The sequence below is a fragment of the Crocodylus porosus genome, unplaced genomic scaffold (genome assembly GCF_001723895.1).
Source record: "Crocodylus porosus isolate Cpor-Errol unplaced genomic scaffold, CroPor_comp1, whole genome shotgun sequence".
NCBI lineage: Eukaryota > Metazoa > Chordata > Crocodylia > Crocodylidae > Crocodylus > Crocodylus porosus.
This window is the reverse complement of record NW_017728922.1, coordinates 17,318,407-17,331,422: the sequence shown is the minus strand read 5'-3', so window position 1 is coordinate 17,331,422 and position 13,016 is coordinate 17,318,407. Positions and strand designations below refer to the sequence as shown.

The window sequence follows — 13,016 nt, the reverse complement described above, 5'->3', positions numbered from 1 at the left end:
TTGCTGCCCCACAGGCAATCTCACATCTGCCCTGGGATCATCAATGGACCCACCTCACTAGGGCAATAGAGCCCTTCCATTTACTCAATGCCTGCTGCTGCCCCTCTCCACCTGCCTCGTGCTGCCTCCAGAGCCCTCCACCTCCAGGCTCTTACAGGCATAGGCTTCATAGCACCCAAATCACCAGCCAGCTGCTAGGTACTGGAACCAATGTTTTATTGCGCTCCATAAAACAATCATAACAAAAATGCTTCTGATCAAAGCCTGTGACAGCGACTGTGGCTGGTCACAGGAAAGAGGGCAGGGAATCTGGGACACCCGTGATGTGTCAGGGGTGGGGGGAAGCCTGGTACATGCTGTGTTAAGTGGTCTGAAGGCTTCCTCTTCTACCCTGTTATGGGCTGGTGCTGGGCAGATGCCTTCATGCCATTCTCCACCCCCACACCCCATCCCCTGGCTGTGCCTCACTTAAGAGAGCAGGCCACCTGCCAGGCACTGCTAAAGGCACTGTGGGGGCACAAAGCAGCCCCTGCCTCCTCCTTGATAACAGCGCCCCAGGGTTCCTAGTCCCTCCCCCCTTGGCCCCCAGTACCCCTCCCCTCCAGTGCCTGCACCCTGACAGTGCCCCCCAGCTCCCTGCCAGGCAGAGAAGCCTGCTATTTTCATGGCAAATCAGTGCTACACTGAACTCAGGGGTGAAGGAGATAGGAAGACAGTGGGGGGGAGGAGAAGAGGGAATGGGGGGTGGGCAAGGAGGGAATTTAAACCAGCTTCTTGGCCTCAAAGAAGCTCTTCAGATGCCGCATCTGCCAGACACCAGTGAGGATGAGAATGATGGTCTGGGCGATGGACCACCAGAGCACCCGCTGGTTGGTGCTCTCACTAGTCATCCGGAACCTCTCCTCGCGGTACTGGGGGAGGCGAGTGGAAAAAAAATCACAAAGGAAGGTTGGACCAGGACTAAAACCACCCCCACAGCCTGCTCGGTGTCCCCTGGCACTGCCCCGGCCTGTGCCCTCTGATGCCAGCTGCAGCTTTGATAACTGCCCCCCCCCCCAAAAAAAAACCATGCAGCCATAGTGCTCTCAGTGTCCCCACCAGTGCCCTGCCTAGGGCTCCCAATAAAACCCCCAGTACCCCTCAGGGTTCCTAGTACCCCCAGTACTCCCCTCATGCTCCTAGTACCTTCCCCAGCATTCCCAATGCCACCCCAGTGCTCCTTGTACCCCCTTCTATTGGATGCTCCCTGTACCGCCCCCCCCATTGGGGATGGAGGTAGAGTTCCCCCTTTTCCTTCAGGCAGGGATGCCCCCCCCACCCCTATGCTGGGCCCCCTGCTCTTACCCGCTGGTAGTTCTGCTCCTTTTGGATCTGCTCGACCTGGTCAAGGAGCTGGCGGGCGCGGAGCTGCAACTCCGTTAGCTTGTCCTTAGCGGCAATCTCAGGGTAGTTGTTGGTGTGTTCCCCTACCTGGATGTCCAGGTGCACCCGCTGCAGGGGGGGAGGGGGAGAGAAGCAGGGGGTTAAGGGGGTGGGGGACAGCCAATGAGCCAGTCACAGCCACCCCCAGGGCCCATCTGTCTAGCCACGAGCCAAGGGGGAGCTATACATAGCCCAGATGACTCTGTTTCTGTGAGGGAAACTGAGGCACCGAAGGGGCTGGCAGGCTGGCCCTGGGGAGTGAACCCAGGAATCCTAACAGGCTGCCCCCTCCAGAGATGAATTGCTCCATTCTGGACCTAAGAACTCAACCAGACATCTGGGCTCTGATACCCCATCAGTTAGGGAGAGAACCCAGGAGTTCAGGCCCCCCAGCCCCACACGCTCTAACAGCTAGGGTCCCATCCCCCTGTTCTAACCACAGACCCCCAATCTAGCAAAAGAAAAAAGCCCAGGAGTCCAGGCTCCCAGGATCCACCCTGCTCAGCCCAGACAGAACCCAGCTGTCCGGGTTCCAAGCCCCCCCCACCCCTCAGGGAGTTACCAGCTTGCCACCGGCAAAGAGCGCCATGCGGGTGGAGTTGGAGTGGAGGCAGATCTGGTGCTCGCCAGGTGTGTGTGAGGTGAAGGTAAAGCGACCCTCAGAGCCGTACTGCCGGGACAACACTACCTGTGGGGACCAAGCTGTGAGATCCCAAGCACGGATGCAACCCAGGCATCTGGACTCCCAGGTCACTATTCCCAGTGGGAAAGAACCCAGGCATCCCCCAAAAGCCAGGACAGAGCCCAGGCATCTGCCAGGCTCCCATGTCTCCCTTTCCACCAGGTCAGCACCCAGGTGCCTCAGCACCCCCAGCCAGATCTGACAGAGCCCAGGCGTCCGGGCCAGCCCTGCCCCTCACCTTGCCATCGGGGTCCTTCACCTCCACATGCATGCCCAGCCCCGGCGTGGAGGGCAGGAAGGACTCGCTCTGCTTGTCCCACAACTGTGTGCGGTAGTTCCCTGTGGGGTTGGAAGGGGGTCAGCCTGGGGCCCCTACTCCACCCTCACTGCCCTCATGACCCCTTACCCCTACCCGACCTCTCACCTCGCCTCCACCCCCCAGTCTCTTCCATCATTTTGTGGCCCACCTCACCTCCAGTCCACCTGTTGGTTTCTCCCACCCCGCCACTTCCGGAGATCCCCTGCCCCCACCTGTCTGTCACCTGGCCCCAGTGTCAGTTGGTGTCTTTCACCCCCCACCCAGGGCCGAGTTGGTCTCTTCTCGCCCCCCCTCCGGTTACCATGCTAGCGCCCACGCCTCATTTGGTTTCACCCCCACAACGTCATCACCATGGTACCGGCCATGACTTTCCCCCGCCCCTCACCGATCACCATGGTCTCGTCCGGAATCTCCTCGATGAAGCAGCGCTTCTCGGTCTCCCCGATGTGGAAGTAGAGCGCATGTGTGCCAGTCCCCGCCAGCAGCACCACACCGGCCAGCACCCATAGCGTGCCGAGCCCCCCGCCGCCGCCGCCCGCCATGGTCGTACCCGCTGCCTGAAGCTTACTGTGCATGCGCCTCAGTGGCCAGACGGGAACGGACCGCAATGCGCATGTGTTGCTGCTTGACACTGGGAGAGCTGCGCATGCGCTTCCACGGCCCGCTAGGGGGACAGGCGGCAAGGCGCATGCGCTGCTGCTTGTTGCTGGGCGAGTTGCGCACGCCCTTGCCGGGTGCTGTAATGGCGCATGCGCGGCAGCCGGCAGCCAGTCAGGTAGCCCCACGCCAGGGCTGAGGGGACGGCGCTGGGCGCCATCTCGGGCGCGGCGGGAGGCGCGGCGATGAGCGACAAGAAGTCCAAGAAGGCGAAGCACATCTCAGCGCAGGACCGCGTGCGGCAGTTCCCGGCGGGCACGCTGCACGCGGACGGCGGCTTCCTCTTCTGCTCCGCCTGCAACGTGACGCTGGACGTGCAGCGCAAGAACAGCATCGACCGGCACCTGGAGTCCGAGCTGCACGCCCGGCGCCGCGCCGCCGACGCCCAGGCCGAGGCATGGGGCAAGAAGCAGGCGACGGCGGCGCTGGTGCTGCGGCGGCGGGGTGCGGAGAGCGGCGCAGAGCGGCGGGAGGCCGCCCTGGCGCTCGTGGAGGCCTTCACAGCCGCCAACATCCCGCTGGAGAAGCTGGACCACCCACGCCTGCGGGACTACCTGGGCCAGCACCTGCCCGGCACCGGCGGCCTGCCATGCGCTGCCCGCCTGCGCCAGGACTACCTGCCTGGCCTGCTGGCCCCACGTGCTCCGTCCCCGCAGGCACTGCCACCCGGCGAGGCTGTGGCCATGGTGGCAGCCGAGGCCGCAGATGCACGTGGGTGTTGCGTGCTGCGCCTGCTGTTTGTGCCCGGCGGTTGGGCGCCATGCGGCCCGCCAGTGTTCGAGGCCAAGCCGGTGCTGCTCGCGTCCCTCAGCTCCACCGCGGTGGCCCAAGCCGTGGTGAAGACAGTCATCACCCACAGCGTGGACTTCAACAAGGTGTCGGCGTTCGTGTCGGGCCATGCCATGTACATGTGCCGAGCCTTTTCTGACGTGCTGCATGGGATGATGCCTGGCGCGGTGCACGTCACGTGCAATGCACACATCCTCTCTTTGGTCAGTGACATCTGGCGCATGCACTTCCCAGATGTGGACATCCTGGTCTCCTCCCTGAAAAAAGCCTTCAAGCACTGTCCGGGCCGCAAGCTTCGGTACAGGGAGTTTGTGGCCAGTCAGAGCAGGGATCCACAGGCAGCAGCGCCGCTCACAGTTGAACCAGCCGCCATGAAGTGGAACTCGTGGTTTGATGCAGTTTGTTACCATGCCAAGAACATTCAGCACTACCAGCAGTTTGTGAGACAGGAGCTGGAAATCACGCCTGGCACGCAGTACATGCTGAAGCTGCACGAGCTCCTAAAGCAGGGCGACATTGGTGACCAAGTTAAGTTTGTGGCTGAAAATGTGACCCCGTTCAGGGAGCTGCTCACGTGGTTTGAAGGGCAACAGGTTTTGAATCACAACATACACAACAAGCTGATGGATTTGATAAGCTGGGTAGAAGACATGGCGTCACAGCAGCTTTCAGACTGTCCCACGGAAAACCAACACAGGCAGGACCTGTTCCAGGCCATCGCTGCCAAGCTGAAACAGTTCTATAAGTATGATCCGTTGCTGCCGCCTCGGTTTAAACAACCGGCTGCCGCCTTTTTTAGTGCTGTTCGTATTTTTGACCCGAATCAGGTGCCTTTTCTGACTGTTAACCCTCAGCTAATTAAATCAATTCCGGGGTGGCAGCGAGAGCACAACAACGAACGTGCTGCGTACATAAATTTCATCAAAGAGTGCCAGATGCCTTTGAGTGTAACTGAGTTTTGGGACTCTGTTTCCGATCGGTTTCCACATCTCTACAGCTTGGCGAAACGCTGCCTTACAATTCCAACCAGCTCAGTGAATGCAGAACGTGCGGCCTCCACATATGGACAAGAGGTCACGCCGCTGCATGCTAGTGTTTGACAACTAAGATGAATTGTTTCTATTCAGGTTAGCATTCACTAGTATTTTTAAACTTTTTTGTAGAACACTACTTATAATAATAAATTATAATGGTATTAATTACAATTCATGTTTTATATAAATTCATATTTATACTATATTTAAATTTAAACTAATATAAATTATAAGATATAATTTACTTTCTGCAGAATTTGCTGTTTATATGGTATATGTCTCTGTCCATCAGTGGGAAGTGGCAGGGCTGCCAAGAAATGCCCAGGGAATCTGCTGGACTGAACTGCAAAAATTACTGCGTCTCACCGTGAGTTAACTAGACTGCTTAACCATAATTATGGGTGTTGGGGGAGTCCGCACCCTGCGGCAGAAGGGGAGGTGCATGTGCAGTCCCTGCCACTTCCCCTGACCCAGTGAGAGGCCTCAGTCCCAAACCATAATACCCCACCCACCCCTAGCTGGTGCCCCTCACTCAATGGGCAATGCAGGAAGCAGCACAATCAATGGGACAAAGAACATGGGCAGGGAGCGAAAAGCAGAACAGTGGATGGGGCAGGGGGCATGCATGGAGCTCAAAGCAGAGCAACCAATGGGGCATTAAGATCAGTGCAGGACATGGAAAGCAGAACAACTGATGGGGCAGGGGAACAGGGCAAAATGCAGAAAGCAGAACAGTAGATTGAGGCAGGGACCAAAAAGTAGAGCAGCCAATGGGGCAGGGGGCACAAGGGAGCTGTGAAACTGAGACCGTGGTGCCCACATGCTTCAGTTTCCCTGCCAGGGTTGGGGGTGAAGTTATTGACTGCTTCTGCTCAAGCCATGGTCTCCATTGCATTCAGACAATTCAGGCTTCCTGCGTTGCCCCTTTCCCACCACCAGGGGGTGCTGTCAGACTGGAAATACCCCAAGATACCCCGGATTGGAGGGAAACCAATAACACCCAAGGTTGGGTGCACCTCCCTGGGCCAGGAGCACCTGCAGGGCTTGGCTAGAAAACGCGTGGCAGCATGTGGCAACTGTGTGTGGTAATGCGTGTTCATGTGTGTGCCTGTGCCACCTTTCCCCCATGTCCTGTCTTTGGGCCTTTCCCAGTCCTCCAGCACTTTCCCTGTCTTGGCTTGGGACATACAACTACCCAGGGCCTTTGGGCACAGGGTAGAAAGGAGAGCAGGTCAAGCAGGGAGCGCAAAGCAGCCAGTGGGGCGGGGGGGGGCGGTGAGGCACAGAGCAGAGGAGCAGATCTGGCAGGGAGCAAAGAGCAGAGCAGACAAAGGAAAGCACAGAGCAAGGAACAGAGCAGCCGATAGAGTAGGGGACACAGAGCAGGTGAGGTGAAAGCAGAGCAGCAGGTGGGGCAGGGAGCTGTGAAACATTCATGGTACCCACATGCCTCAGTTTTCTGGGGTGAACCCATCAGCTCCCTACCTCCAGCTAGGGTCCCTGCTGTGTGTCCAGACAATCCAAGCTCCCTATATTGCCCCATTCCCACCACCAGAGGGTGCTGCCTGGCTGGGAACACCCAGAGACTGCAGAGATACCAGTGATACCTAGTGTCTGGTCTGACTCCCTGGGCTGGGGGCACCTGCCAGACATGGCTAGAAACAAGTCATATGGCAACCATGTGTAGTAAAGTGTTCACATGTGCGCCTGTGCCCACCTGTGTGCCATCTTTGGGCTTTTCCCAGTCCTTCAGCGCTTCGTCTGGCTTGGCTTGGGACATGTGACTACCCAGGGCTCTGAGATCCCCCTGCTGGGGCCTTTGGGCAGGGAGCAGAAAGCAGAGCAGCCAGTGGGATGGCGGGGTACTAGATTTGTCTGAGCTGATGGAGCTGATGCTCTTTCATTGTCAAAGCACCCAGCCCATTGCCTTCCCAGCCTCTATCCCATGTATTAGCTGGTTGGAACTTATTTCTTCCTGAAGACTGCAGCCCAGTAGTTGCTGAGGGGGTACATAGGTCTGTCCAGGCTCACAGACAGCCACCCCCTCATCTGGTTTTTCTCCAGTGGGGGCTGACTGGTCGGGCAGCAGTTCTGCAGAAAAGGACATGAGGGTTACTGTAGACAATAAGCTGAATGAATCAGTGGTGTATCACAGTTGCCATGAAGGCTAATGGCATCCTGGTCTACATTAGTGGGTGTGGTGCCAGCAGGTCAAGGGAAGTGATTATTTCCCTCTATTCAGCACTGGTAAGGCTACATCTGGAGTACTGCATTCAGTTTTGGGCCCCCCATTACAAAAAGGATGTGGAAGCAGAGGGTGACAAAAATAGTTCAGAATCTAGGGGGCATGATTTCTGAAGACAGGCTGAGGGAATTGTGCTTATTTAGTCTAGTGAAGAGGAGACTGAGAGGAGACTTAATAGCAGTCTTCAACTGTTCAAAAGAGGATGGATATTACCGGCTGAATCCAGCCCGCGGGCCATATATTGCCTGCCCCTGTTCTCAGTGGTGGCAGATGACAGAACAAGGAGCAACAGTTTCAAGTTGCAGCGAGGGAAGTTTCGGTAGATATTAGGAAGGATTTTCTCACTAGGAGGGTGGTAAAACACTGAAACAAGTTACCCGGAGAGGTGGTGGAAGGTCCTTGGGGATTTTCAAAACCCAGCTAGACAAAGCTTTGGCTGGGATGATCTAACTGAGGCTGGTCCTGCTTTGAGCAGGGGGTTGGACTAGATGTGACCTCCTGAGGTCCCTTCCAACCCTAACTTTTTATGGTTCTATGATCTCCAGAAGGGTGTAGCCCAAAGGCCAGATCTGTCTGGACTGTCAAGGGATTCTCTCTAGCCTGTGGCAGATACCTTGGCCCTGCCTGGCCCAGGTGTAGGGGGGCAGGGGGTGTTAGGGTAGGCATATGCCAGCCATCACACCCGAGGCTAATCAGGCAACCCCAGGAAAGAGCAATGAGCACTGGGTGTGACTCAGTTTCCCTATTCCATTTGCAGAGAGATCATTGGCTCAGAGAAATGAGCCAGTGGTCGCAGGTCAGTTTCCCTGCTTCTTGCTCCACTCACTGTGTTCTTTTGGACCCGTGGGCAGGAATACAGACATATGAACCCAAATTTTATCCAACACCCTACGCCATGGCAGAGGAATGGGAGCCTCAAGCCATGAGGATGGATTCAGAGGAACCACACTGGGTAGTGAGAATGTCTGTGTCTTCTCTGCTGGGTGCTTTTGGAGCGTTGCTTGCCTTATATCCCAATACACCAGGGTCTAGCTCAGAGGAACTTGCTCCAGTAAAATAAAAACCCCCAAAAGGGTGATGACACCCTGATGTCTCAGCATCACAAGGCCCCTGCCTCGACCTTTCTTTCTCTCAAGGCAACCCAGGACCTGGCCCATTGCCTGTAGGAAAATTCCAGCTTGGCCTCTGGCCCAGCTGGGTGGAAGCATGACTTCTTTAAGCACATGAAGGCAACTGATTTCTTGAGGGTGGGCTCAGGTGCGTGGAGGCTGGAAAGTAGCAGGCAGGGTTCACACTAGGGCTGGCAGGAGCTCAGGGTGTATCTCCCGCTCCTTGTCAGGTCTGAGGGAGAGAGCGAGCTCTATGTGATGCAGAGCAGTGATGGGATCCTCTAGCAGCACCCTAAATGATAAGGAGATGGGAGACCCCTGTGCTTCCCCTGGTTTCAGGAAGGTGGGGGTTGTGGGTGGTGAGAGGCTTGGACACGTGAGTAGTGGTGGTGGGCGTGGCTGTGGCTGGTGCTTCGATGCCAGGCTGCTGGGGGTCCCTCCCTCCCTCCCCTCCTCTGTGGGAGCAGCTCCAGTGGGTATAGCTAACAGGCTCTGTTTTGAGGCACAGAGCAAGCACTGTGGGCTGAACCCGGTCATTAGTGTGGGAGACAGGAGCACTTGCTCATCACTCAGCAAGTTCCAGAGCCAGGACCCTTTTCCCCAGCTGCCCCCCAGCAGCCGCTGTAGGTCTGGGAGTTGAAGCTAGCACTAGTGGTCTCCTATTTCACAGATGGGCACACTGAGGGCCGAGGCTCTTGCCTGCAATTGCCCAGCTGGGAAGGGAACCTGGGGGTCCTGGCTCCTGAGCAGTGCCCTCAGCATGGCCTGTTCTCTTCACAGCCTGCCCATGTGGCAGATCCCCAGGATAGCGGAAGAACAGGGCAAGCTGGAAGGAAGTGTGGTAAGCATGTCTCTCTTCCTAGCATGCCAACGGCTATGGTGGGGGAGTCAGGGCCCCTCAGCCCCCCTGGGCCCAGCCATCCTGGCCCCTGGGTACAGCCATGTCACATGGTGTGAGCCAGAGTAGATCCCATTGGCCCTCAGAGCCCCCTGCATGGCTCCTAGCCCAGATTCATTTCATGCCTAAGCAGAGTTGTGAAAAGGCACCACAGCATCTAGGGGTACTATCCTGACCCTCTGGTTGAGGCACACCACAGTCTCTGTGCCCCCCCCATGAGGCTTCTCCAGCCCCCAACAGCATCCTTCAGGGAAGCAGGGGGTCTCACCCCTCTCTGTCTCTCTGGAGCCCATCACCTCAGGCTTTCAGCTCCCGTAGACAGCTTGGGTGCCACCCCCAGCCAGCCTTGCTGTGGTGTCTGCTGCCAGACCCAGGCACCTGCCCTGTCCCCCCCAGCTAGGGTCACAGCTCCCCACAGCAGTCATCTGCCTCGTAATGCCAGAGCTTGATGGTCTGTCCCTCCTTTCAGAGCCTCTCACAGACATGGATGAGTACTGGGACCTGTCATGGCCCCTCTGCTTCCACTCTGCCACCGAGGGCTCTAAGATCTGGTGGCTACACCATGCCTCACGGCAAGCCAGGCCAACACCTTCTGAGATGGCATCGTCTTCAGTGCAGCTGGTCAAGGAGGTAGTGCTGCTCACAGAGCCCCGCTGGGACATGGAGCTTCATATGGGCTTCACCACCCTGGATCCCTCTCAGATGGTCTCCCAGGACCTGTCCCCCTTTACCTGCCCTTCCATGGTGCAGCAGGAACAGACATAGGCTTCCCTGCAGGGGCCAGGTCTTCTTCAGCATCAGTGATGAGGGTAGGGAGGAGCTCACTGTTGCTGGAAGGCATCCCAGTACAATCCTTGCTCTGGGCCATCATCAGTATCTACATGCAGATCGCAGCTGTCCAGTCAGATGTGCCTAGAGGTCCCCTCCAACAGAATCCAGTGAGGCTGGGCAAGGCTGACCCACAATATCCTTAGCTTGGTAGCTGGGTGCTCTTGGTTGGGTGGCTGGATCTTTTTGTGACCAGATGGCTGCAAGTATGGAACAATGGTTGCGTTCATCCTCTTGGAGATGGGTGGATGGAGGGAGGGAGAGAGGGATGGATGGATGTGTGGGTGGGTGAATGACCAGATGCCCATGTGACTGGAGGTCTGGCTTTTCTTGTGATCTGATGACTGGAAGCAGGTTTCACAGGCTGGGCCAGTCTGGGGATGCGTGGACATGCATGGGGAAGGGTGAAGGGAGAGTTGGAGGGATGTGCTGTATGGGAAGGCTGGCTGGGTAGGTGGCTAGCTAGCTGTTCCATGTACCCAGGAACCATCTAGCCCAGGGAAAGCAAAATACAGCCTGTGGGCCAGATTTGGCCCGCCAGGCCATTCTGTCTGGCCCACAGGGCCCCTAAAAATTTAGTAAATTAATATTTATTTGTTCCTGGCTGCCTGTCAAAGATGACAAGAGCCAGCAGCAGCAGGACCCAGGGGGAACCAGCAGGATCAAGCAGCTCTACCCTGCCCTGCCTGACCCCCAGCCATTTCCCTGCCTTCCTGCCCCCACCCTCCTCCAGCACCACATGGCTCCTCCTGGCTGCATCGTGGGACCAGAGACCATGGGCCACACCGGTACCTGGGAGGGACAGCATGTGTGTGTGTTCATAGGGTGAGGCCCATGTGCACACCCCACCATACACATGCACCCACACAGCCACCCACAAACCCCATACCCACACCTATCCCCCCCACAGGCACACCTATACCCACCCTCCCATGCCCCCCACAATATACAGAAGTACATCATGTTAACCTATTAAATACAACCACCTTTATGTACACTACTTTAAGTACATGTAAAGCAAAACAAAAATATTTTTTGAAATCAATTACTGAATGTTGTAGATGCTTGCTTTTTAGAACATAATTTGGTATTTGTATGGTTCTGAGGTGGCAAAACCCCTTGCTGAAAGGAGTACTTCCAGGGGCAAGGGGGAAGACTTCTGGTCACAAGGTGGTGACCAGGGCACTGAGCTCCTGTCACAACCCATGCAGCCCTCAACAGCTTGCCAAAACTCGGTGACTGGCCCTCTGCCCAAAATAATTGTCCATCCCTGCTTTAGCGCCCCCCCAATGCTTTCATGACATGGGGCCTAAGGGAAAAACCTCCCCTCAGCCCCCCCACTCCTTTTTGCAGTGCCACAGGGACCCAGGCCAGCAGGACAGAGTCAGGGGCTGGTATCAGAGGATCACAGGGATCCCTGCATGCTGGCTCTGAGGGGGACAGGAGCCAGCATGCAGAGATCCCTGCCACCTGCCCAGGCCCTGTGCAGAGGAATGGGCCATCTGCTGTGCACATACACTGTACCCCTGCAGCCACGCCGACTGCTGCCGCTGCTGCATCCAGTGGGTCTTGGCTGCTGATGCCTGGTGCCCTATCTACCAGCAGGACGCTGAGGATGTGGAGTGGTTCAGCCCATGCTCTGAGGGTTCCCGTCAGCCTGGAGGGGGAGGAAGAGGGGCCAGGGGACCCTCAAAGTGTTCATGGGTAGTGGAGGTTGCAGGGATGTTGTCAGCCTCAGTATCTGCACCAACCTCAGGGAGAGCAATGCCTGCTGGTACAGAGCCAGCCAGGGGCAGGGTGGGCACATGGGCAGAGTCTAGAGGCAGCTGCCATCAGTCTACCCATATAATGAATTATATATGCATGATATATTTTTATAATTATGTACAAGCATATAAGAAGAATCAGTGCGTAAATAGCTATTGTATTATAATTGCATATTCTGAATGTGTCGTTAATCATCATGTTATTATAAAGGTGGGAATCTTGTAAATAATCTGCTGGCATATATGTATTATATTCCAATATTATAAATCACTCATTATCAAGACACTATAAATAGATTATGTATATACTATGCATAGAACCAGTATGAAAAGGTAGCTCTTTAAATACTATAATATCTATGCATTCTGAATATGTATATAAGATAAATATGTAGATTTTGTGTGTATAAACATTATCAAAGGCTATTTTTTAAATAGTATAATATATATATTTAGAATGTATAGCTATGATAAATATGGAAATATTGAAATATTGTGTATAAATATTATGAAAGGCTGGCCCTTTAAATATTACATCAATATTTTGAATGTATAGCTATGATCTGTAAATATTATGTGTATACATTATGAAATGGTAGTCCTTTTTAATATTAGAGTACATAAATTATTCAGAACGTATAGATATGAGAAATATGCATATTATGTGTGTAGACATTATGAAAGGAGTGCCCTTCATATGTTACTGGCAAATTGCCTGTCAAAAATGACAGGGGGGTGCAGGTGGCGACAGGGCCCAGTATCTGGCCCATTCCACCCTTCCCCCCCACTCCACATCCCCCTGCCTCCCCTCCTCTCAGAGGCAGATTAAGGTACACTGGGGCCCTGGGCAAGCACAAGATTGGAGGCCCTTCCCCCCATGGGGCCTGGGCTGCAGGAGGGGGAGCGGGGTCCCCTCCCTTCCTAGTGCTGGTGGGGGAGGCTGGGTGGACCCTGCCGGGCTGGGGGGCACATGCCTGCCTCTTCTCCCTGATTGCCGCCCCTGCTGCAGTCAAATGTGTGCACACAGAGGTGTGCACAGATGCAGACACAGAATCCACCACTGGCCTCCTCGTGTCCAGGGGTGGGGCCTCGCACAGGCTGATTTGCCCTCTGCTTGGGTCATCTCTGAATCTAGCCCTCAAGGCCCTGCCAGTGCTGCCGCCTGCAAAGGTGGAGTATGGATCTCCTACCCCAGCTCGGCCCCCTCCCCCTCAGATGTGGCACAGCTCAGGTTGCTCCCCTCCCCCAGGCACAGCGGGGCTCCTGA

At 55.7% G+C, this 13,016-nt stretch overlaps 2 protein-coding genes across 4 annotated transcripts; one reads left to right on the top strand and one right to left on the bottom strand.

Annotated features, from left to right (window-relative positions):
- Positions 1-197: 197 nt before the first annotated feature.
- On the bottom strand, positions 198-3,018 carry TMED4 (transmembrane p24 trafficking protein 4). The gene is made up of 5 exons (XM_019539760.1): positions 2,809-3,018; positions 2,343-2,443; positions 1,985-2,110; positions 1,345-1,491; positions 198-911 (listed from the first exon to the last, which is right to left on the bottom strand). Exons 1-5 carry the CDS (start codon positions 2,996-2,998, stop codon positions 762-764), a joined length of 714 nt encoding a protein of 237 aa, XP_019395305.1. The 5' UTR covers positions 2,999-3,018; the 3' UTR covers positions 198-761.
- A 165-nt stretch (positions 3,019-3,183) lies between these two features.
- LOC109313268 lies at positions 3,184-9,792 on the top strand. Of its 3 annotated transcripts, XM_019539759.1 has the most exons (4): positions 3,184-4,996; positions 8,488-8,616; positions 9,038-9,098; positions 9,625-9,792. In XM_019539759.1, exon 1 carries the CDS (start codon positions 3,266-3,268, stop codon positions 4,967-4,969), a length of 1,704 nt encoding a protein of 567 aa, XP_019395304.1. In that variant the 5' UTR covers positions 3,184-3,265; the 3' UTR covers positions 4,970-4,996; positions 8,488-8,616; positions 9,038-9,098; positions 9,625-9,792. The 3 variants fall into 3 exon arrangements, 2 of the variants coding, with proteins under 2 accessions (XP_019395304.1, XP_019395303.1); XM_019539758.1 differs by having other exon boundaries at positions 8,488-9,098; XR_002102012.1 differs by lacking the exon at positions 3,184-4,996 and adding an exon at positions 5,095-5,270 and having other exon boundaries at positions 8,000-9,098.
- Positions 9,793-13,016: the final 3,224 nt, after the last annotated feature.